The sequence below is a fragment of the Aulonocara sp. 'chitande type north' Nkhata Bay genome, linkage group LG15 (genome assembly GCF_057382095.1).
Source record: "Aulonocara sp. 'chitande type north' Nkhata Bay isolate Kocher_YH1m ecotype deep benthic linkage group LG15, A_spYH_male_GT1.1, whole genome shotgun sequence".
In the NCBI taxonomy this organism is placed as follows: domain Eukaryota; kingdom Metazoa; phylum Chordata; class Actinopteri; order Cichliformes; family Cichlidae; genus Aulonocara; species Aulonocara sp. 'chitande type north' Nkhata Bay.
In genome coordinates this window covers 14666722-14689934 of record NC_141358.1, presented here as the reverse complement: position 1 = coordinate 14689934, position 23213 = coordinate 14666722, and the positions used below count along the sequence as shown (strand labels likewise).

The window sequence follows — 23213 nt, the reverse complement described above, 5'->3', positions numbered from 1 at the left end:
CACTCCCAAATGTTCTTAGAAGTCTCTGATTGTTTCCATGTGTTGTCATCTTGGAGTTCGATCACAGAGTGTGGAGATTTTGCATTGTGACTCATTGCAAAATTTCAACTCAATTGCTCTGCATTGAGATTGCTAGTGAGGGAGATACTGCTCGGGGGCTGGGGTGGAGGGAGCCTATCCCAGGTGTTTTGGACCATGGGAGGAATCTGGAGTGCCCAGAGAGAGCATGGAAACACCACATACAACCAGTACCACTGCTGCAGTAAGAGAATAGTGTTTTATGTTTTTCATGTTAAGTAATATAACTAAACTGTGCTTTAAATTGTCATCATATATCTGTAGAGGACAATGAGAATGCTTCACATGCCTGTGGTGAAATACATGCTGTTTTAAAAGCTGTAGCTGGTTGTGAGAGAACAATAAATTTGAAATTTATGATGACACTTGGCAGTAGTTTTTAGTGTAGAGTACTCAGCGGTGAGAGGAGGGCTCTGATTATGCAACTATAGAAATAATTACCTGCTATGAATCTTTCTCCATCTTGTCATTTATATTCCCTATGAGATTTAGACTGTCACAGTAAATACATATATATTTTCTCCTTCAGCACGATACAGCCACAGAATATAATCTGAAACATATGAGGAATTTCTTCTGGCTCGTGATGTTTTTTTATCGACTGCAACACTCAGTCTGTCTTTGCTTCTTTTTCTAGTTTATCGCCAAGCTTCCTCCAGATCGTCTTCTGCAATATTGTAATCTGGAACGTAGACGCAACCTGGAATTTTGAAATCTCGTCTGAGATCCTGGAGCTTGTTGAAGTAGTAGTTCCTGAATTAACTTTTTATGTTTAAAAATTAAATAAAATGCAGAATTTAACATAAGTTGAACCAAACTGTGTGTGAGCGGTGTTGATTTTTAGTGTTGTGCGAAGGAGTAAGGACATCGGCAATAATAAGCAACTGTTGCTGCTCATCGATCTGGAAAGGGTTATTAGACCGTTTATGAACAATTTGAAGTCCATCGTTCTGCAGTGAGAAAGAATATTTACAAGTGGAAACACTCGACACAGTTGCCAGTCTTTCCAGGAAGACTTGACCTTTCAAACTCTCACATCACACAACTGCTGTACTAGGAATGCATCTGCTGCTCACTGAAATAATGAACCGTGAGTGATCGACCCCATGCACGAACAAGCCATTCCTGAGCGAAGCTTATGGATTTCGGCAGTGCATCTGTCTGACACCAGCTAATACCAAGCAGATTCACAGGATGAGAAGGAGCACTGCTCTCCCAGGTTTCTGTGTAAATGTCAGGCCCGGCAAATGTCTGTGTCAGATTATTGTGGCAGCAGAGATAAGCAGATGTAAAGACCTGTGAGGCTTATTTATTATTAAGGCCAAGAGCCGAGTGGGTGGGGGGTACCCAGAGTGCTGCAGTGAGACTGGTGCTCTGGAGAAAATGTTGCTCTCATGCAGTTTTTGTCAGGGTGTTATACTTTATGGATACACACCAGGACAGGTAAATGGTTCTGTCACAGTTCTCAAATATCAGTTGTCTATAATTTCGTGCAGGAATATATTTCAGGAAATGTGTAATGTTATGCAGAAACTAATGTTTGGTGAGGCACAAGTGCCACAGAGAGGGTGTGAGAACCATAAGACAGACAGCCACCTTCTGTTTTGTGAAGTGCTGTGTTGAAATCATGACTTTAGATTTATAATAATAGCCATATAGTAGCAATATGTGCTACTATTTAGCACCACTCAGCAACCACTACTTAGCACTAGAATAAAATAGTAGAATTTCCCTCACCAAAACTGCAACAAAGACTTCTCATATGTTTTGTTAATAAAAATAACACCTCAGCAGTCCAAAGTATGACTGGATAACACAAGGCCAAAAGGTGCAGTTACCACAAACACAATGGTTCATTTCAGTCACTTGAATTAGTGGAGGTGAAGCCCAGCAGACCCACGCCTGCATTTCATTTCAAACAGTCCTGCCTGTAATAATACATATCTGCAAGCCTTAACAATTCAAAATGAGTTACAGAAAAATAACACTCGGTATGAAGGAAAAATGTAAGATAAGAAAAGGCATACTTTATTCGGGAAATTCTTGTTAATAAGAGAACAAAACTGTTTTTGCACGAGCATGTGCATTTCCATTCTAAAGTTGGACGTTAAACATTACAGCCTGTGGAGACTGAGCTGCTCTTGGAGGAGTCACACTTGATTGGTACTTCAAATAGCAAAACTACAGGGTTTTTTTTTTTCACTTCTAAGCTGAGTAATTTTTCAGACTCTCGCACAAAAATCTGATAACATCATTTAATAAGATTTCTTTGAAGTCCTGCAACACTTCTTGGCATGGTACACTGTGATAAATGAACATATGGCTTTTCAGTGACTTTGAAAGAGAAAATTGATTTTGATCTGACAATTCTGTCTTATGTTTTTTTTATAGTCCACAAATCCCACAAAGACTCTCACACGAGGAATCAGATGATCATACTAAGAAATAAGATGTCTGTGAAGGTTCTCAGTCATCCAGGTCATCGTAGTCAAAGGAGCTTGCAAAGAAAAGCGTCTGGACTTCTTTAAGTTGCTTGAAGACGTTTCATCTCTCATCCGAGAAGCTTCTTCAGTTCTAAGGTCAAATGGTGGAGAGTCCCAGATATAACCTAGTGGGAGTGACCCCCCACAGAGGGACAAAAGGACCCCCTGATGATCCTCTAATCGCCTGAGCCAAGGTGTGAAACTGGGTGTAGGTCCCAATCAGCCAGAGTTTCGGGTGTGTTCATTGTGAAACCTGGCCCCACCTTATCATGCGAATTCCTGAGGTCAGATGGCGTTAAGGAGTCTTGCCCAAGGACACAACAGCCAGGACAGAGAGCCCAGGGATCGAACCGGCGACCTTCCGGTTACAGATGCGAGTCCCAACCCCCACAGTCGCCCAAGATTATAGATTATAGAGATCCAAATACATACGTGAGCCTCACTGCTGCAGACACACACCCTGCAATTTACTCTGAGTCTGTCACACATACACTTACCTTAGAACCTAACATCTGCAGCTCAAAATGAACTCGAGACACACACACACACACACACACACACACACACACACACACACACACACACATCACCATGTGTTCTCATCATTCTCCTTTTCAGAATCTCAGTCATGCAACACACTTCCTCCCCACCTCCACCTAACCCCAGTCAGTCAGAGCTCCATCCAAGCCTCAGGTTTCATCTTCACCACCATCAGTGTCTAGACTCCACATTGTACTATATATTTGTATGCATGCGTGTGCATATTGTGTTCTACTACTTCCTGCAAATTCCCCACTCTGCTCTAACCTTTTTTACATAATCAGCACCAGATGAAGGAAATGTTAAGAAAATGAAACAGAAAAACAGAAGATTTAAAAATATTATAAACACACCAAACCCTGAAAAGATGTGCAGGCACATGTGTTGCTCTTAATAATGAATTTAAACTGTTAAAATAATGAACACAAAATGGATATTTTATAATGCCTCAATGAAGGTGCCTCATTGGAGAGCTCTACGTTTTTATTCTACAACTATAAACACATTTTATTTAAAATGCTATGACCACATCATCGATATGTTGTGTATTTTTCTCGCTCTTGATTTTATTTTTGCAGCTTTGCGTGTTTTGCCCTGTATTCTGTTTGGGATACACCCATGTTTAACCCTTTCCTCTGCAGCTTGTTTGGATCTCTTCTCCAAGTGTTTGCTTAATGTACATCTAATGTACTCATTGGCGTGAGTATGGCTATCAGTGAGAACGAACACCACCCGCCTGCTAATTTATCAAATGAACCAGGCCTGTTATATTTAATAGGGTGGAGCTCAGTTTTTGCACTCATCATAAAACAACAGTTTTTGAACCTTTCAGGACAATAAAGGGAAGTTAGTGCAGCACCCACTACTGCATACAGATTAGAAATACAGTGTTTACCATGCTATAGCGCTCCTTCTTTCAAGTATTTATCGATAAAAGTGATCTGTCAGTGATCTGGCATGTGACAGAGGAGAGCTGTTCTCAGAGAGCTTTGCTTCAGATCTCCTCTTGTTTTCTGTGTTGAAAGCTTAAGAGCAAGGTCAGGAGCTTGCCAGCAAGCTTTGTTGTTCCGCATCTAATGGCACTCAGTGAAAGGAAGGAAGTGGCACAATTCGAGTGCTCTGCTTTCATTAGAGGCCTTCCTAACTGTTCGTGTAGCGGGAGCTCACTTCCTACAGGTGATACTTGAGCGTGGTGTGCTGTGCGTTTGAGGCCTTTGCTGAAAAGGTCATGGAGGGAAAATAGTTCTCAACACAAAGCTGCTCTTCAAGTAAGAGATGTGAATATAAGTACATAAAATAGTGATGCTACGTGAATGAAGAGGAGTGACTTGGATTAATGTCTGCACTGAGTTCCTTCAGCCAAGCACCTGACATCACAGCTCAGACAAAGATGCCTGTCCCAGAAGTTCAGTTAATGCATTAACTGCATTTTTAATGCTACTAATACTGCTACAAGTGATGCATAATACTAAAGTACACTTTAAATGTCCAATTCTTGAAATGAAAACTTTTCATTTACTGGAGATGTTTAATTTTCAGCCCAATTTGAGATAAACTCAAGGAACATACTGGGGAAAAAACCTTTTATTTCATATATTTTTGTCTTTTTAAACAACATGAATAACGAACATGAACAATAACCACTTCATGGTTTCGACAGTAATGACAGACACGCAGTAAAGCGTTTAACTTTTGGATGTTACTTTCTCTCTGCATGCACTCAAAGAATATGATCATATTGTGTAAATTTTCCAAGTCACTTTGCTACACAAGTACAGAGAAAAATGTTAAATTTGGTCAAACGTTCAGTTTATAGCAAGCATATTTTCCTCACTGATTAAGTATTGAAATGAATAAACCTTTAATTTGAAATATTTCATTTTCATTTTAATAATATTATTGCTTCATGTCTGTGAGGGAAAAGTATTAATTTTTTGTGTGTGTATTGTTTAATCTTAGTTTTCAAGTAAGTTGGAGGAATGCAATACTAATTTGTTGCACTGAATCTCGAGATCTTTTGTCAGGTTCAGATGCACTCGGTTCTTTTTTAGGCATCCTGTTTCTAATCCAAAGGGACTGTATTTGATGTGGCGAGATAAGGGCTGGACAGTCTCTGGACAGACTGATGTATGTGTCTTCCTGCCTATTAAAATGTCTCTTCTGTGCTTCCGTCAACTTATTCCCCTCCCATCACTGGTTTATTAAAAGAAATAACAAGGGAAATGTAACCTTTCTTGTTTGCTACACATGCAGCAAAGCTGTCTGTTGGAGCAGATGTAGCAAGCTATTTTAGCTGTGTTAACATAAGCTGTCTGATTTTAACTCAGCCCATGCAAGTTTAGATAAAATGACTATAGAGAATGAATTTATCTTATGCAGCAAAATCCACCATGGCTAATTATAGATATGAATAAACTCAACAACAAACATGCTTTAACAAACATGTAATTATTTCTGTTTTACACAATCTGCATTTCAGGAAGACAAACCGACGCCAAAGCTGTAAACATTTTCTGGCTGTGGGACTAACTGTTGAGACTCGCTGCTGCAGCTGATAAGCCCCACAGGATGGCAAGACAGGGCTTATCGAGTCCGACCAAACCAGAAGACCTCTGCTATCGTTGCACCCGCTGGCAGAGGAAAAACTCATCCCCTTATCACCCCTCTGCTGGGGGAATAGAAACTCCTTGCAGCTCCCCCGTTTGCTCACTTCAGGTAGTTCACTCATCTGTCTTACAGCTTTTGGTTTGAATCCCATATGCTGTGATGTGAGCAGAGAGGACTTTTTGGCTTACGCTCAGTGTTATAAAAGTGCAGTCCAATTGTTTATTTTCAATGAAAGAAGTTTGTTATTGCATGGAAAGGGAACTAATTTCCAAACAATGGCAGTCCGTGCGACAAGGCAGCAATAGGAAATCTAATGTGTAAGTTGGATTGGACTATTTTATGAGCTGGAATAAACACACCCGCCACTTAGTGAAAAGTGGAAACTCAAGGCAAGAAAAAAAGGATCCAGTTGGGATGAATTCCAACCAGACGAGCCTGTAGATCTATCTGTGCTCCTCATTGGTAGACTGCATGAGCCTGCCTCACACAGACACAACCTTATGTGAACCAGGAACCTGCTGTGTAGCTGGGACATGTGGAGTTGACCCCTGAGGAGAAGCACTCTCTCTCAGCCTTGCATGTGGGAAAGTAAGAGCATTTCTTTTTCAAATGAGCAGTTAAAGTAAAAGCATGCAATCTGAAAGAAAATGATGGTATCCAACTGGTCATGGAGGGATAAGTCTGTATTGACAATTTAATCCCGCCTTCTCTGGATGTGATGCTATTTTCAGGGCCAATACAGCGGGGAAGTTGTCATTTAAAACTAAGCTATACCTATATCTTGCTAATGATGAACATGTGTATGCTTTCATAATTCAGAGCCAGATAGACTTCTGTTGCTTTAGACTAGATCAGCCACAACAAACACAGAGACGCATCAGAGCCAAAGTAGCACTTTTTTCAAAATACATTTTAGCTCATTTGCCTGAAGGATGTCATCTGTTGTCCATCCATCCACAATTCACAGGAATCCCCACTTCTCCCAGAGTAGTGGTCAACTTTTATTAAAACTTGCACACAATGATCACCCAAATGGTCTTTAAATAAACTATGCTTGAGGTCAAGGTCATATCTGTTGTTTTGCGCTACTCCTGAATATGCCAGTTTGGATTATTATGTTTAGAAAATGAGTGTTTGTGTGCTCCTTTCTGCCATCTATACGTAAGTTGGATTACAGCATAATTATGTCTTAAGCTAGGTTAGGTCTGGTCAAAAGCTAGTACCATGGCACTGGGTCTTGATTGGCAATGACAGGCCAGAAATCCGGTTCACCAACATGATCAGCATAACATTCTGTATTTATGAGTGAAAAACCTGAAGGATGCTTTTCAACATTCACAATCCTATATCTGCTATTCCCACCCTGTTGATATATTTTTGACGAGTCTCTTCTTTTCAATGATAATTCTAGATGGAAGCTACAAGCCAATAAAATAATGCTCGGTGTCAATCGGATAACATCAAGAAATGCTTTGGTGGCATATCATGAAGGTTTTGGTTCTAAAGATGCTTAGTGGCCGACAGCATCTTTTGTTATGTGCTAAAATGGAAACTTAGAATTGAAAGAAACCCGGCCCGCTCTCACATCATTCTCTCTCTTTAATTCTTACAAAGACTCCAGCCCTACCACCTGCTAGATGGTGATGATTATTATTTTGCTGGTCTTGATCATGGACAAAGTGGTACTTTTGGGATGATATGGATGAGGTCTTCCTTTTGCCATTATGCTAATACCAGTAAGATAATTGACATGGCTGTGGTTAGTACTCAGTCTTTATCCATGCTCCTGAATTTAAACACTTTAATTTGGTGGTGAATGAGACCTTTTTCTGTACTCCTCAAAGAAAAATGTGTGATAGATTGTAAGCTGTATGAGCTATTACATCATTAGCGTACTATTTTATTGATCAGTTGGGCGACCTTTAAAACTTTTAAAGTCATATGTAAATGCACAATACTGTCACAGTCTGTCAGTAATGGAGTTTTAGACCCAAAATGCGAAAAAGGGGAAAAAGGCGAGCTGTAACAAAAAGTGACGAGTTTATTTTGGCTGTTAAAAAAATGTCCAGAGAAAATAACATAAAGGGCAAGGGAGAAATGTGAAACAAAGTTTGAAAGGAAAAAGTAAACTACGTACAAAGTTAAAGGACCACACGAAATCAGGAAACACTGAGTGCATGCAAACAAAAGCTCTGACAAACGACTAATGGGAGGACAGCACTATTTATCTGTACCCACACAGAAGAGCAAGCAGGGAGGTGGAGACAAAAGGGGAAAGCAAGACACAGCTGAACTAAATCATGGCGGATGAGAAAAGGGAAGTAAGACCAAGAGCAAGACTCAAGGGACGACTAACTATCACAATAAAGTGGGACGTGAGAAGAGATAACTAAACAGGGAAACACAGACACATGGATGACCCTAATACAGAAGTACTGGGACAAGAGGAAGGAACAATAACCTCTAATGCAACCAGGAACTCAGAAGAACACTCAAGAATCAAAAAGAATAATTAAAACCACAAAAACAAAACTTGAAAGTCAAAAATACTTGAAAGATCCTGCGACAAATGGCCCATTATTTTGTATTTGATAAATACAAAATAATCTAATTATAATCTAACCACTTAAATCAAGGCACTTAAATATAAAAGAAAAAAATCTAAAATTCTACTTGTGGTGTATATCATAATTAATCACTGCTATCAGATGCGGTCTCAAACTGTGGATGTTTCTTGGCTCAAGTTTGTGTTGGTTTTTTTTTGTATTTCCTCCTAACCTCTGCCAAATCCACCCTGCTCCTCTTCCTCTCTGTGAGTTTACACCTCACGTAAAGTCAAAGGGCATCTGCTCCTGCCGGCAGTGTTTTTCCTCAGAAATAGTGTGCCAAAGTAAATTTCCTTTTTAATCTCTGCTAATTACTGACCCAGTCAAACAGACCATTTACTCACTAACAGCATATGGTGGTTAGATAGGTAAGAAGAACTGGAATTTATGACAGTATGTTTGCACTGAAGCACCGCAGCAATTTCCTAATGTTGTAAACCTGCTCAACATTTGGCAATAAAACCCTTTCTGATTTCTGATTCTGAATGCACATCACAAACGCAGGTTTTTGTTATGCATATCTTTATTGAAGCTGACCAATCAGTACACATTTGGACATGGGGCATTTAGATAATCTGATTGGTGCATTTACAGGAGGCGGGGCACCAAGAGGCAACAGTTGGGTTGTTGCAGCCCCACTGCTGCTTCAGCTGGGGACAGTTACTGTACTTATCAGAGAAGGGACAGGGGTTGGCTGCGAGAGAGAGAAAAGCATAAAGAACATAATAAGCATTAAGTTGGTGAGGAGACAACAGTTTTAGGTTAGCTTTGTTTATCAGCTAAAATAAATTTAGCTATAAGATGATCCATTAAATTTGGTGCTTAGTTCAGATAAAATAATTGTTGTGGATGATTTTAACATCCATTTAGATACCCGAAAATGACAGCTCCAACACTACATTCACTCCAATATTAGACTCAATTTGCTTTTCTCAGAATGTAAAAGATTACTTTAATCACACTCTGGATCTTGTTCTCACATAAAAAGCATAAGAGCTGAACATTTAACACTAATCCCTGAAAACCCTCTTCTGTCTGATCATTTATTGATAACATTGGTTAATACATTTAATTAAAGTGGATGCCATTCTGAAAGTGCTGTAACAAAATTTATGCATATAATCCCCACTGTATTATTGTAGTGTCTTTAACCTACAATATAAAGTGCCTTAAGCTGACTGTTGTTGCGTGCAACTTTATTGGACAGGGTCGTCTGCAGTACGGGGGCCCCACAGGGAACGGTTCTGGCTCCGTTCCTCTTCACCATCTACACTGCAGACTTCTCCCACAATTCCACCCAGTGCTTCCTGCAGAAGTTCTCTGATGACTCTGCAATAGTCGGCCTCATCACTGATGGGGACGACAAGGAGTACAGAGGTCTGACCCAAGACTTTGTGGACTGGTGCCAGCAGAACTACCTCCAGATCAACGCCAGTAAAACCAAGGAACTGGTGGTAGACTTCCGCAGGCACAAGCATTCTCCACTGCAACCACTGAACATCCAAGGTATGGACATTGAGGCTGTGGACAGCTACAGGTACCTTGGTGTTCATCTGAACAATAGACTGGACTGGACTCATAACTCAGACGCCCTCTACAGGAAAGGGCAGAGCAGGCTGTACCTGCTGCGGAGACTCAGGTCGTTTGGAGTGGAGGGCCCACTCCTGAAGACCTTCTATGACTCTGTTGTGGCTTCTGCTATCTTTTATGGTGTGGTCTGCTGGGGCGGCAGCATCTCTGCTGGGGACAGGAAGAGACTGAACAGGGTGATCCGAAGGGCCAGCTCTGTTCTAGGATGCCCTCTGGACCCAGTGGAGGTGGTGAGTGACAGGAGAACGGCGGCTAAGCTGTCATCCCTGATGGACAACATCTCCCACCCCATGCAGCAGACTGTGACAGCACTGAGCAGCTCCTTCAGTGGGAGACTGCGGCACCCACGGTGTGGGACGGAGAGATTTCGCAGGTCTTTCCTCCCCACTGCTGTCAGACTCCATAATAAAGACTTTAACTGATCAAGCACACACATCCATACATATGCAATAATACTAAGTGCAATAATCCTTTCTGTCATCGTTGTATTTTTACTCAGTTGTATATAGTATTTGTATTTGTATTCTATTTTTATCTTATTGTATATTTATTTTATTTTATTCTACTGTATATAGTATTTTATTCTATTCTGTACAGTTGTGTACTGTATTTATTCTTATTGTATTCTAATTTTTGCCTCATAACTTTTGCACTGTCCACTTCCTGCTGTGACAAAACAAATTTCCCACGTGTGGGACTAATAAAGGTTATCTTATCTTATCTTATTGTATGTGGTGCACACAGAACCAATGTAACTTCATCTTTACACAATATATTACTTTATCAAAGGCTTACATTGAAATGTCCCTAAAGGTCTGCAAAACAAAAACATGTATATCTCACCTTGTTTACAACTATTATATTCCTATAGGATATTTCTACTTACTGCACAGGTTGTTTTCACAGGCGTTGGGACAGTCACCGCAGGAGGGTCCTTTCTTGTAGGGTTGGGTTAACTGGTAGTTTCCACTGTAATTGTAGGCCAGACCATCAAATATTAAAAATCACAGCAAACACTAACGCTGGATGTCATCCCAAACATGTCACAGTTATCCTATGAGAACTCAAAGCAACTCTGAAATACAATTTAATGACAAATTATATGCAAATTTCTGTGCATTAAATGAATGACAAAATCCACATATTCTTCTTGAAGGAATTGCAATTCAATCACTGCTCCTAGTGATCATTTCATCATTGTATATTAGAATCACTAATGACTTAGCTTATGAGGGTCTAAAATGTACAAATAATACTGATACAGGTTGCAGACAAAAGAGGACGTTCAAAAGATTAAAATATGCCATTTTATACAACACATCATTATGGTAAGATGCTATATACGTACGGTGGGCAGTAATGGCAGACGTAGAAGTACTTGTAAGCAGAGTTGGGACAGTAGGCCATAGCACAGCCGATCTGATTAGACCTGTACCAAACAACCTGCACAGAGAGACAAAATACAAATGTTTTTAAAGCCAGGGTTTGGGCTTAAGAATCACTTTTAGTTAAGTGCATGTATATGTATCACTGTACCTGTGTGTAGTGTCCCACCACTCCTCCATTGATAGATCCCACGCCATAGCTGAAGTCCTTCACCTCGTCATACCAGGACTGGATTGCGTTGCTCCAGGTGTTCTGAAAGCTGGACATGTACAGATTTTCCCCACAGCCGCTGGCTAAGAGGAGGAGTGAGATAGTTTAATCAGGTTGGTGAGACTTTTTAAATCCCAAAACAAATGAATGCTCAGTTCGAGATCACTCATCAAAGAAAATTCATCATCATCATCATCATCATCATCATCTTGTGAAATCAAAGGACTTGAGAAAAGCATCTTTGCAAAATATTGCCCAATAAATGAAAGATGATGATGGCAGTTCAGAAAAATAACACTTTCTAAAACTTAGAGAAACAAACAGAAAAGAATTACAAAATGTTAACAAACCAAACTGTTAAGATAGTGATTCATAATGTGCTGTTATATGCATCTTTCCCTGTTTTTCCGTATTGCACTGCCGTGCCACTCTCAATCTGACATTTCTTACCTTCGGGACAAAAGCAAACACAAATACAACTGAGTTAATTAAACCGCGCTGCCATAAATATATCTAAAATGTACTTCCACATCACTTTATAAACTTAAAAGTAAAAAAACAAAACAGTTAAACATGTAAAAAACAAACACAAAAGTGCTTTTTTTTCTGTGCTTTTGTGGTGTTTTTTTGTAAGGCGCGAGGAGTAATGAGGAACTTACTGCTGATCACTCTGTCGTTGGCAGGACTATGCTTCATGGAGCAGGTGTTAGCCCATCTCTGAGCAGTGGCTTCAGCCTCATTGTTCCAGTTCTGCAGGGAGCAGAGGACAAGACGGCCCGTTAAATCAGAACATGTAGATAAAAACAAATGTGTACACAAAAAAGTGCTGTGTGCTTTCATTATTAAGCTGAACATGACACAACAGTATAATGTTAGTTGTGCAAAGCATTAACATTATAACTTCTGAGTTTTACCATCTTCAACATGTTGCTCGCAGTAGGCTGAACATTCCCCCTCAGAGTATTGTGCTTGTTCACAATCTCATTCTTCTCAGTTGTAGTGGTCACTAAATGAAAGCATTAAAAGCAAATTAACACCTTGAATGAGAGATTAAATATAGTTCATATCAGTCAAGATTTATGTATGAATAACTGCCACACTCACCCTGCTTCAGATGTGATTTTCAGAGATGAGAGAAAAAATAATGGTAAAAAAATTATTGCTCAAAAACGAAGAAATAACCAAATGAAAACAACTTTAAAGAGGATATATGACTTTACTTACCCCCAAGGTGCCAGGCACCTGAAGGACTGCAGTGAGGCCCAGAGCGCACAGCAGAAGAAAAGTGTAAAACGTCATTGTTTAATCTAAGACTGTCAATGACTGCAAGAGCCCGCAGGTCTCATTTATAGAGCCAGTACCACTCAGACATGTGTGAACCAGTAACACGTCACAACAATGACATTAAGCAATAATAAGGCATTAGTAAATGCTTAATCCATCATTGGTAAAGCATTACTCATCCTTAGTACATAATATGTGGCGAGGGAAATACATGTTTCTTTTTCATTAATGAGCTCATAAATAATGTGTTCATGTTCATTATTTATAAAGAAAGTGATTAGCAAAGTGTTTAAATGCACATTTATTTATATATTTAATCATTAACTCATTGTGAGTGTGTTAGCGGAGATTTTATAAAAACTTATTTGATATCGTAATTTATGGTTTATTCAGCCAGTTATTATTTTAAACAAGTTTTTTTTTTAAATATAGAAGGCTAATTAGAAATACTAGTACTGGTCAAACTATGAATTTTTCTTATTGAATTCTTTTTGTGATCACTCTTAAGAAATGCACCCTATTGGGTCTGCTCCTCTTACTCTCTGCAAGTTTAACCCTGCTATAAAGTTAAATGCTAACGGCCCTTGGGCTAACAGCAGTGCTTGTCCTCAGAGTTGACCACCAAAGTAAGTTTCTTCTTTAATCTCTGCTAATTACACATCAAGCAAACAATTTACTCTCCTAGAGCATAAAAATTTTACATTTTTCATATGGCGGTTTAAGGGAACAAAGCTGGGAAGACACAACACGAATGCATGTTTTTAATAAGCATATGTTTGTTGAAGCTGACCAGTCAGCACGTTTGTGGGATTTAGATAATCTGATTGGCGCACTTGCAAGAAGTGGGAAACCACAAAGTCACAGTTGGGTAGTTGGAGCTCCACTGTTGCTTCAGTTTGGGACAGTTACTGTGATAAAGAAGCATAAAACAAAAGCATAAAAATATTTTTTTATCCAAAAAAACAAGGGGTTTAGAGATAAAGTTGGACATGTGCAGGGGAAGGATACAAGGTATACTGGACAAAGGGTTTTGAAGCTGGAGCTGCCTGACAGGAGGAAAAGAGGAAGACCTCAGAGAAGGTTCATGGGTGTAGTGAAGAAGGAAGAAGGGTTGGTGTGACAGAAGAGGATGGAATTGATAGGACGAGATGGAGGCAGATGATCTACTGTGGCGACTCCTAAAGGGAGCAGCCCAGAGAAGAAGGTGGAGAAGAACCTGTGTTTAGTGTCCCACCACTCCTCCATTGATAGATCCCACTCCATAGCTGAAGTCCTTCACCTCGTCGTTCTAAGTCTGGATTACGTTGCTCCAGGTGTTCTGAAAGCTGGACCTGTACGATAGTTTAATCAGTGTGGTGACACTTTTTAAATCCCAAAACAAATGAATGCTCAGTTCGAGATCACTCATCAAAGAAAATTCATCTTCATCGTCTTCGTGAAGTCAAGTGTGAGTGCTCACATTAAGAACTCGAAGGAAATTTGCTGTCTTGCCTCGTGAAATCTAGGAAAGTGATGACGACGAAGGGCCCCTTCATAAAACAATAAAGGAAACATGATTACATCGGTACAGAAAAAAGACAAACATAAAATACCAGTTAAACCTAGACCAACAAAACGAGAAATAAGGATTTTTTTTTTCTGTCCAACATGTAAGGATTCATTATGTGCTGCTATTTGCATGCTTCTGTGTTTTTTCCATGCATGGTTGTACTACTGATTCAAAATGACTCATTCCTTGTGGTTACTGGATTAAAGCAGTCAAAGAAACAGGAACTTACTGCTGATCGTTCCGTTACTGGCAGGACTGTGACTCATGGAGCAGGTATTGGCCCATTTCTCAGCATTTGCCTGTTTTACCATCTTCTACATGTTGCAGGAGCTTCCATGTGGTACTGAGGCAGGTTATTGGCCAGTCGTTAGATGGTGAGGGTCTCTTCTGGGGATCCTTAGGGATCTGGACAGTCCAACCTTCAGTTAGCCATTCTGCCATACACTCAAGGAGTGCGGTCAGCTTCTTCAACCAGTAGGCATGAATCATGGCGGGACCTGGTGCTGTCCAACTCTTCATACCGGAGACCTTTCCTGGGATGTTTGTCAATGTGATGGTTACTGGACCCTGTTAGGGAGATTCCTGTGTTCTGCTCTTACATCCACTAGCCACTGAGCATCGCGATTATGGATTGTGTCCTTCTCCTATATGCTATTTCAGTTTTGCTCCATCTCCAACATTGGTGAGGCTGTTCTCATATTGTTCTCCTGCTACTGGGAGTACACCTTAGATGGTTCTGTGGGGTAGAGCTGGTTTGTTCTTCTGGGCTCTATCTCTCTGGTATACCTCTTCAAGCGCCTGGGTGTGAGTCTTTGTTTGGCAGTTTCCAAGGCCTCGGGTACCAAGGCACCTTCTTCATTGCACCTTTCTGCAACTGTGATAGTTGGTTAACTTCCCTCTGTGCTACCTTGATCTTGGCCTCTAGTCTCCTTCTCCATGGAGGGTACTGCTCCTTGTGGCTGTTCATCTTGTAGCCAAGCATCTCACAGATCACTGTTACTGTGGTGTAGATCAGCTGACTAGTTTCTGTGCAGTAGGGTTTGTCCTTAGTGCTGTATTCACATCTTCTAGTAGACCTTCAGAGGGTACTTCACGTAATATTGGTAGCCGGTTGCGGAGGGTCCAGATTGAAACCTTCGCCATGATCCTATCTTTTAGGTTAGTTACTCTCCCACTTAATGTTGTTTCTTCCATCGTACTTGGGCCGTGTTACCCAATGTTGGGTGGGGGTGATCATATCTGCCCATGACCTGTCGTCCTGACTCCCCCTTGCGGTAACATTTGTGTGGTACCTCATTGATCTCAAGCTATGAAAACAGTTACTTCTACCAAATGTTGGAACACTGAGCTACTAGTTGTTTTGCCATCCATCTGGATGATGGGTATCGAAGATCATATTAAACTCCTCATTAAGTGCATACTTACTGCTTCCACTAGAAGTAAGAGGATAATTAGCTAGGTGCTGCTAATCAAATACAGTCTAAGTCAACTTTAACAAACGTGACCAACCATATAAAAGCAGAGGTTTTGTCAGTTTATATTTTTTCTCTATTGTTTTTCTCCAATCAGGAACTGTCACGGCTGGGCAACCGCTGAGTTTAAGGTACGGACCCAAAAAGCAGACACGGGAGAACTGAACTGAAGTTAAACAAGAAGCGAACCTTTATTTGGGCTGTGACAAGAATCAAAACCAAAATCAAGAGGAGGACTACACAAACATGAACCTCATGAATAAAGAAAAACTAAACCCGACAAGTAAGACAAGACTATAACTTTGACTATGACTTTGACTATGACTAACATGGGGAAATATAGGCAGACAACCTGACAATGAACAGTAAGAGACAAAAGACTTAAATACACACATGAGGTGATCAGGGGAAGTGGAGACATATGAGGAAACAGCTGACTAGAATGAACATTATGACGCCACAGGGGAAGTGAGCCAAAACACAATGAACATGGAAGCAAGACTTTCAAAATAAACAGTAAACATGACGAGATGCAGACATGACAACATAAAGGGCAAGGGAGACCAAAACACAAGGGTGAAGACACAAGGGGAATCTACTAAACAATGAACAATAACAGCAACCTAGGCATAATAAATATTAACTAAATAAGCTAAAATGAAACTAGAACATGAATGAATAATAAAATACAGTGAAACTCAAAACACTGTGTCCCATGACCCAGGACCATGACAAGGAACATCATTCTCACCACTCTCAATGCAGTTCTTGAAACAGTAAAGGCTGTTCTCATAACGCAAACTCACCTGTGCAAAAGATGCTCAGATCACCGTTTTCAAAATATGCCAAATCAGTCAATCACTTCAGCTCTGTGATTCACAAATGGAAACTCTTTCACCTACTTTTTAAGACTTAGACATCAAATTGATTTCTATCAAAACCTTAGTGACTTTGAAAAGAGCTCTGCAAAAATGTTGGTCTAATGTAGAGTAACAGTGGAGAGGCAGGGCAAGCAGGTGAGTAACTGGTGTTTTTTCAGTAGCAGTAGGGCGGCTGGAGGATACAAGTGGAGATGTTAAACCATAGTTCAAATCATTCCCAAAAGGTTGATTTTGTTCATCTGGACGTGACATTTTCAGTGGGAGAAGTGTTTCGTCACTCATCCAAGTGACTTCTTCAGTCTTAGCTGACTGCAGGTTTCCCCAGCCCTGCAGTTCATTGATCATTATTAATGATCAATGAACTGACCTTCAGGCCCATTATTCATTCAGTGGTGCTAGTTTCAGTCATTGTGCAATGTACTGTTTATAAGGTTGGGGATGAGCATAGAGGCTTTTTTTGGCATGCGCTCAAGGTTACAGAAATGTGGTCCAAGTGTTTATTTTCAATAAAACAAGTTTGTTATCGTATGGAAAGGGAACTAATTTTCACACAATGGCAGTCCGTGCGACAATGCGGGCAATAGGAAATCTAATGTTTAAGTTGGAATGGAAAGTTTGATGGGCTGAAACGAAAACACCCGCCACTTAGTGAAAAGTGGAAACTCAAGGCAAGAAAAAAAGGATCCAGTTGGGATGAATTCCAACCATATGAGTCTGTAGCTCTATCTGTGCTCCTCATTGGTAGACTGCATGAGCCTGCCTCACACAGACACAACCTTATGTGAACCAGGAACCCGCTGTGTAGCTGGGACATGTGGGGTTGACCCCTGAGGAGAAGCACTCTCAGCCTCAGATGCAGAAAAGTAGGAGCATAGACCAAAGTAAATTTCCTCTTCAATCTCTGCTAATTACTGAACACATCAAATAGACAATTTACTCTATAAAAGCATAACAAGTTGACTTTTTTTGTATGTAGCAATTTTAGGTGACCAAGCTAAGAGACACAACACAAATGCAAGTTTTTAATAAGCATATCTTTATTGAAGCTGACCAATCAGCAGATATTTGGCATTTAGATGATCTGATTGGTGCACTCGCAAGAAGCGGGAAACCACAAAGTCACAGTTGGGTGATTGTAGCGCCACTGTTGCTTCACTTCGCAACAGTCAATGTACTCATCAGACTGATACAGAAGCATTAAACAGTAGCATAAACCATATAATATATTTTGTAACCTTCCTCACCATTTAAGAATATTTATTTTGTCATTGTTTAGCAACTGCTCAAAGTAGAGCTAATCTGTGATCATGAATAAATTGTACAAATTATATTCTGATTGGATGCTACTTACTGCATAGTTTGTTTTTACAGCCGTTGGGGCAGTCACCGCAGGAAGGTCCCTTCTTCTAGGGACCTTGTAGGTCAGACCATCAAATACTAAACATTACAGCAAACACTTGATATCAGCCCAAAGTTGTCACTATTTTCCTCAAGCCGTGTTTGAAGTAGATGCAAGTTGCTCGCATTTCACCCATCACCTTTGCTTCTAATGATAATTTCATTATTGTGTGTATAAGAAAGCACTCAGTAGAGTAGCTGAACAGGTTTCACAATACAAAGATAATAACGAAAGAGAAAATGAATGCATTCAGGGTAAAATAAAGGAAATTATATTTTACTTTTGCTTCCAAATTCATTTTGTATTGCATGATGCTCCAAAGCATTTGGATCCATTTACTGCAAATTACTCTTCAACAATCATTTGAAGTGAATAAAATTTTAAGAAACATCATCACTACAGGAAGCTTTATACTCATGGTGGGCAGCATTGGCAGACATAGAAGTACTTGTATTTGGAGTTGGGACAGCAGGCCATAGCACAGCTGATCTGATTGGACTTGTGCCAAACCACCTGTGGAAGGACACATATATCCAGTGGCATTACCTCAAGTAAGGGTGCCTGAGTTATACTATATATACTATATGTCTCTATATTTATATAAAACAGTACCTGTGGAGGATAGTAGCAAGACTAAAAAAGAAATTTTACAAGTTGGTAGTGAGACCTGATACGATGTATGGTTTAGTGATGGTGGCTTGGACAAAAAGACAGGAGGTGTTAAGATTTTCATTTGGAGTGACCAGGATGGACATGATTAGAAATCAATGCATCAGGGGGATATGTCTGTTTCAGGGTTTTAGAGATAAAGTTAGAGAGGTGAGACTGAGATGACTTGGACATGTGCAGGGGAAGGATGCAGGATATACTTGACAAAGGGTTTTGAAGATGGAGCTGCCTGACAGGAAGAAAAGAGGAAGACCTCAGAGAAAGTTCATGGGTGTAGTGAAGAAGGAAGAAGGGTTGGTGTGACAGAAGAGGATGGAATTGATAGGACGAGATGGAGGCAGATGATCTACTGTGGCGATTCCTAAAGGGAGCAGCCCAAAGAAGAAGGTGGAGAAGAACCTGTGTTTAGTGTCCCATCACTCCTCCATTGATAGATCCCACTCCATAGCTGAAGTCCTTCACCTCGTCGTTCTAAGTCTGGATTACGTTGCTCCAGGTGTTCTGAAAGCTGGACATGTACAGATTTTCCCCACAGCCGCTGGCTAAGAGGAGGAGTGAGATAGTTTAATCAGTGTGGTGACACTTTTTAAATCCCAAAATGAATGAGTGCTCACATTAAGAACCCAAAGGAAATTTGCTGTCTTGCCTTGTGAAATCTAAGAAATTGATGACGACGACACGCCCCTTCAGAAAACGGTCAAATAAATGAAACATGATTACAGTACAGAAAAAAAGACTAAATGAAATAACACTAAAACTTAGGCCAACAAAATGTCACAAGAAACAAGGTTAATTTTTTTTTTTATTTGTCCAACTATAAGGATTTTATAATGTGCTGCTATTTGCATGCTTCTGTGATTTTCTGTATGTGCCCTTCGACTACTTAAAAAAATGACTGATTCCTAGTTACTACATTAAAACAGTCAAAGAAACAGGAACTTACTGGCTGGCCTGTGACTAATGGATCAAGTATCGTCCTATTTCTCAGCACTGGCCCCAGCCTTGTTCCATCTCTTTGGAGAGCAGAGCAGAAGAATGGCCATTTAATCTTTAATGTTTAAATAACACATTGTTGTCTGCAAAACTCTTTTGTTTATGCTTATTGCAAGCTCTGTTAAAGCTGTAATAAGCAGGTTTTTCAGAGGAAACGTTATTAACTCATGTCAATCGCATATTTGAAATTATTACACGAATACTCCAGAGCGCACAGCAGGGTAGAGCTGTACATCATCGCGGTTACCTGTCACCCTCCAAGACCCCCACATGTGTGATTTATACAGGCAGGACCACTTAGACATGAGTGAAACAAACAGACAAATTCAAGGACTAATGAGAGAATAACCACACCTGCTTCGATTCGCACATGGGACAAGTCCTTGGTCATGTGGGGCGATCGTGGCGCAAGAGTTGGCAGTTTGTCTTGTAATCAGAAAGTTGCTGGTTCAAGCCCCGGCTCCGGCAGTCTCGGTTGTTGTGTCCTTGGGCAAGACACTTCACCTGGTTGCCTACTGGTGGTGGTCAGAGGGCCCGGTAGCGCCAGTGTCCGGCAGCCTCGCCTCTGTCAGGGTGGCTGTGGCTACAATGTGGCTGCCATCACCAGTGTGTGAATGGGTGGATGACTGAATGTAGTGTAAAGCTCTTTGGGGTCCTTAGGGACTAAGTAAAGCGCTATACAAATACAGGCCATTTACCATGTCTGTGGATCGCATGTGTGTGTTTTCACTGCACCCCTGTGTTTATTTTCTTTTTCTATGCATAGTTTCCTTTTGCTGTAATTTTGAATATCAAACAGAAGATTGCATTAAAGTCCTCTTTAAGTGCATCCTTACTGCTTCCACGGGAAATAAAAGGATAATTAGCCAGGTGCTGCTAATCAAATGAATTCTAACTGAACTTTAACAAATGTGACCATCCATGTAAAAGCAGAGGTTTTGGCAGTTTGTCTAGTCTGAAACATGCAGCTCTGTGTTAGAATTTTTCTCCATATGTTTCGATGCTTTGAAAAAGACTTTTTTCATAGCGCAATCTCATCCGCGCAAAAGACACTCATATCACCTTTTTCAAAACAGTCAATCACTTCACGTCTGTGAGTCACAAATAAAAACCCTTTCACCATAATTTTAAACCTTAGACGCCAAATTGTTTGACTTTTATCGAAACCTTACTGACTTTGGAAAGAGCTCTGAAAAAATTGGGGACATGTGACAGGACAGTGATCTCAATCACAGCAGCAAATCTACAACAGAACAGCTGGACAAGAAAACAATCAATGTGATGTGATGGTTTAGTCAAAGTCCAAATGCTGTGGTGGGACCTAAAGAGAGCTATGCATAAATCAATGTCTCCAAATGTCAATGAAGCAAATCATAATTATCAACATTATCAAAGGCCAAAATTCCTCTGCAATGATGTAACTGATAAAGTCATACAGGAAACTATTGCTCCAATTTACTGCTGTAAAATACTGAATCATGGTATCTATTTAGTTTTCCACAGAACTGCATGAAATCCCGTAAAGACCTTTTTAACATGACTATAAATGGTATTACAAAATTCAAATGCGATTAAGAGCATTGATAATATTTCTCCTCTCTATATCCTTGTCAGCTTATGGAGAACTGGTCAGATCCGCAAACTTCTCCTTTGAAGCAAAAACACACAATTCATACAATAAAATATGAAGAAATTGTAATAACAATACTGCAAGCTAATGATATATCAAACACAGGGTGTTGGTCAAAGTATGGCAAATTACATCTGTGGTATATCCAGTCATCATGATTCAATTCACAACCATTTAGGGGGAGTCTTTCTCTTTTATTTCCTCTACTTTCTGCATTTCTTTCCACAAAAGTAATCTTATCTTACTTGAAAAAACAGGTTTATTTCTGTTGAGGAAAAATAAATCTACTCCCTTGCAGTGTAAACACTTGTTTCATAACATTTCAGTGGAGCACAAAATGTGTTCCTGTATTCAGACTTATGAATAAAAACTAGCTGTAAAGACCATTCACTACAAAACATGCTCTACATGGTCAGATTTTCTACTGTTTAAATGGTTTCTGTGTCATTTATTTGCATCTCCCTGTTTTGTTTGTGTATTGTTTTTTTTTTAATTACAAAATCTCCAAACATTACATTTAAATGAAGTTAAAGTATTTCTTTCTCACAGAGGCAACAAGAAAGAAAACTTCCCAAAGCAGAAATGGTTTAGCAGTCACTTTACTCCATTTCCCTGCTGACAGATTGCTGACCATTCCTAGCACCAGGTCAACCGGATAGCATGGCAAAGTGTGTAATAAACATGCAGGTCCACTGTGTCCATTTCACGGTTTGCCTCTACAGTGCACTTGTTGTCACTTTCATTCACATCCACGCAGGTGAAACAAATTCACATTGTTTTATATTTCCTTACTAGACTGAGTGATTTCCTGAAGTTTAACTGACTTGATGTTCACGTTTTCAGATCAGTCGAGGAGTGTATTTAAGTTACTTAGTCTAAGGAGTTTTGAAAGAAAAGCGTCTGGACTTCTTTAAGTTGCTTGAAGATGTTTCACCTCTCATCCGAGAAGCTTCTTCAGTTTTAAAGGTCAAATGGTGGAGAGTCCCAGATTTAAACCCAGTGGGAGTATCTCCCCAAAGAGGGACAAAGGACCCCTTGATGATCCTCTACCTAATCACATTAGGTAGAGGATCAGACAGGCAGACAGATACAAACACACCCTATCGTGTGATAGGGTGTGTTTGTATCTGTCTGCCATCTATAATCCAGTTTTGAGATCCCTTCCCAGACGCCTTAACGCCCACTCACACCCTGGGCCATCTGACCTCAGGAAATCACACGATAGGGTGGGTCCAGGTTTCACAATGAGCTCTGTGAGAACCTTCACAGACATTTAAGTTACTTGCGTTTAACTTAATGTTGCTATAACAAATTAACGTCTCACCTGTCAACTCATTTAACATCAGTTTTATATTAAGTAGACCAGACCAGTGAAAACAGCAAAAATCAGTGTAGACTCCACATTTAATCCTTCAGATATTTTAATATAAAAAGGTAATGCAGTCTCAACCGTATTTTCTACATGACAAAGACATGCTGCTGTAGTAAATGAAAATCATCTTCCAGCACAACTTTTGGAGCTTTCATTGTAAGATACTATACAATTACAAAAAAAGTTGTAATAGCTTATTGCCCAGCCTGTCCTGTAGCTAATTAAAAAACGGAAGTTTTTGTTAATTGGCAGAAAATCTCGTGCTTTTATTTCAATAAGGTCCCGTTCCCCCCCCCCCCCCCCCAAAATAAAAAAAACAACAAAAACAAAACAAAACAAACTAAACAAAAAAGCAATTTCTATAGTAGACGGTGTTTATCTCTCACTTAATTACTGCAGGGGGAGTTCCTGAAAGCTATAATACAGTTAGAAGTCCCTCCATCTCATTTTCCCAAACTGTCCAG

The 23213-nt window shown here is 40.0% G+C and overlaps 1 protein-coding gene across 1 annotated transcript; it reads right to left on the bottom strand.

The window, feature by feature from the left end:
- Positions 1–8880: 8880 nt before the first annotated feature.
- On the bottom strand, positions 8881–12799 carry LOC147312787 (cysteine-rich venom protein-like). Its single transcript, XM_086263846.1, has 7 exons — positions 12721–12799; positions 12415–12506; positions 12160–12250; positions 11441–11583; positions 11253–11347; positions 10791–10873; positions 8881–9008 (listed from the first exon to the last, which is right to left on the bottom strand). The coding sequence occupies exons 1-7, from the start codon at positions 12797–12799 to the stop codon at positions 8881–8883; spliced, it is 711 nt and encodes a 236-aa protein (XP_086119972.1).
- Positions 12800–23213: the final 10414 nt, after the last annotated feature.

Bases quoted from the DNA above. Each gene is read 5' to 3' on its own strand.
- LOC147312787 (XM_086263846.1), bottom strand. From the start codon at position 12,799: ATGACGTTTTACACTTTTCTTCTGCTGTGCGCTCTGGGCCTCACTGCA. The intron at 12,251-12,414 runs GTAAAACTCAGA...TGCTCCCTGCAG, and splicing joins CGAGCAACATGTTGAAGATG to AACTGGAACAATGAGGCTGA. The intron at 10,874-11,252 runs GTACGTATATAG...CTACAATTACAG, and splicing joins GTCTGCCATTACTGCCCACC to TGGAAACTACCAGTTAACCC.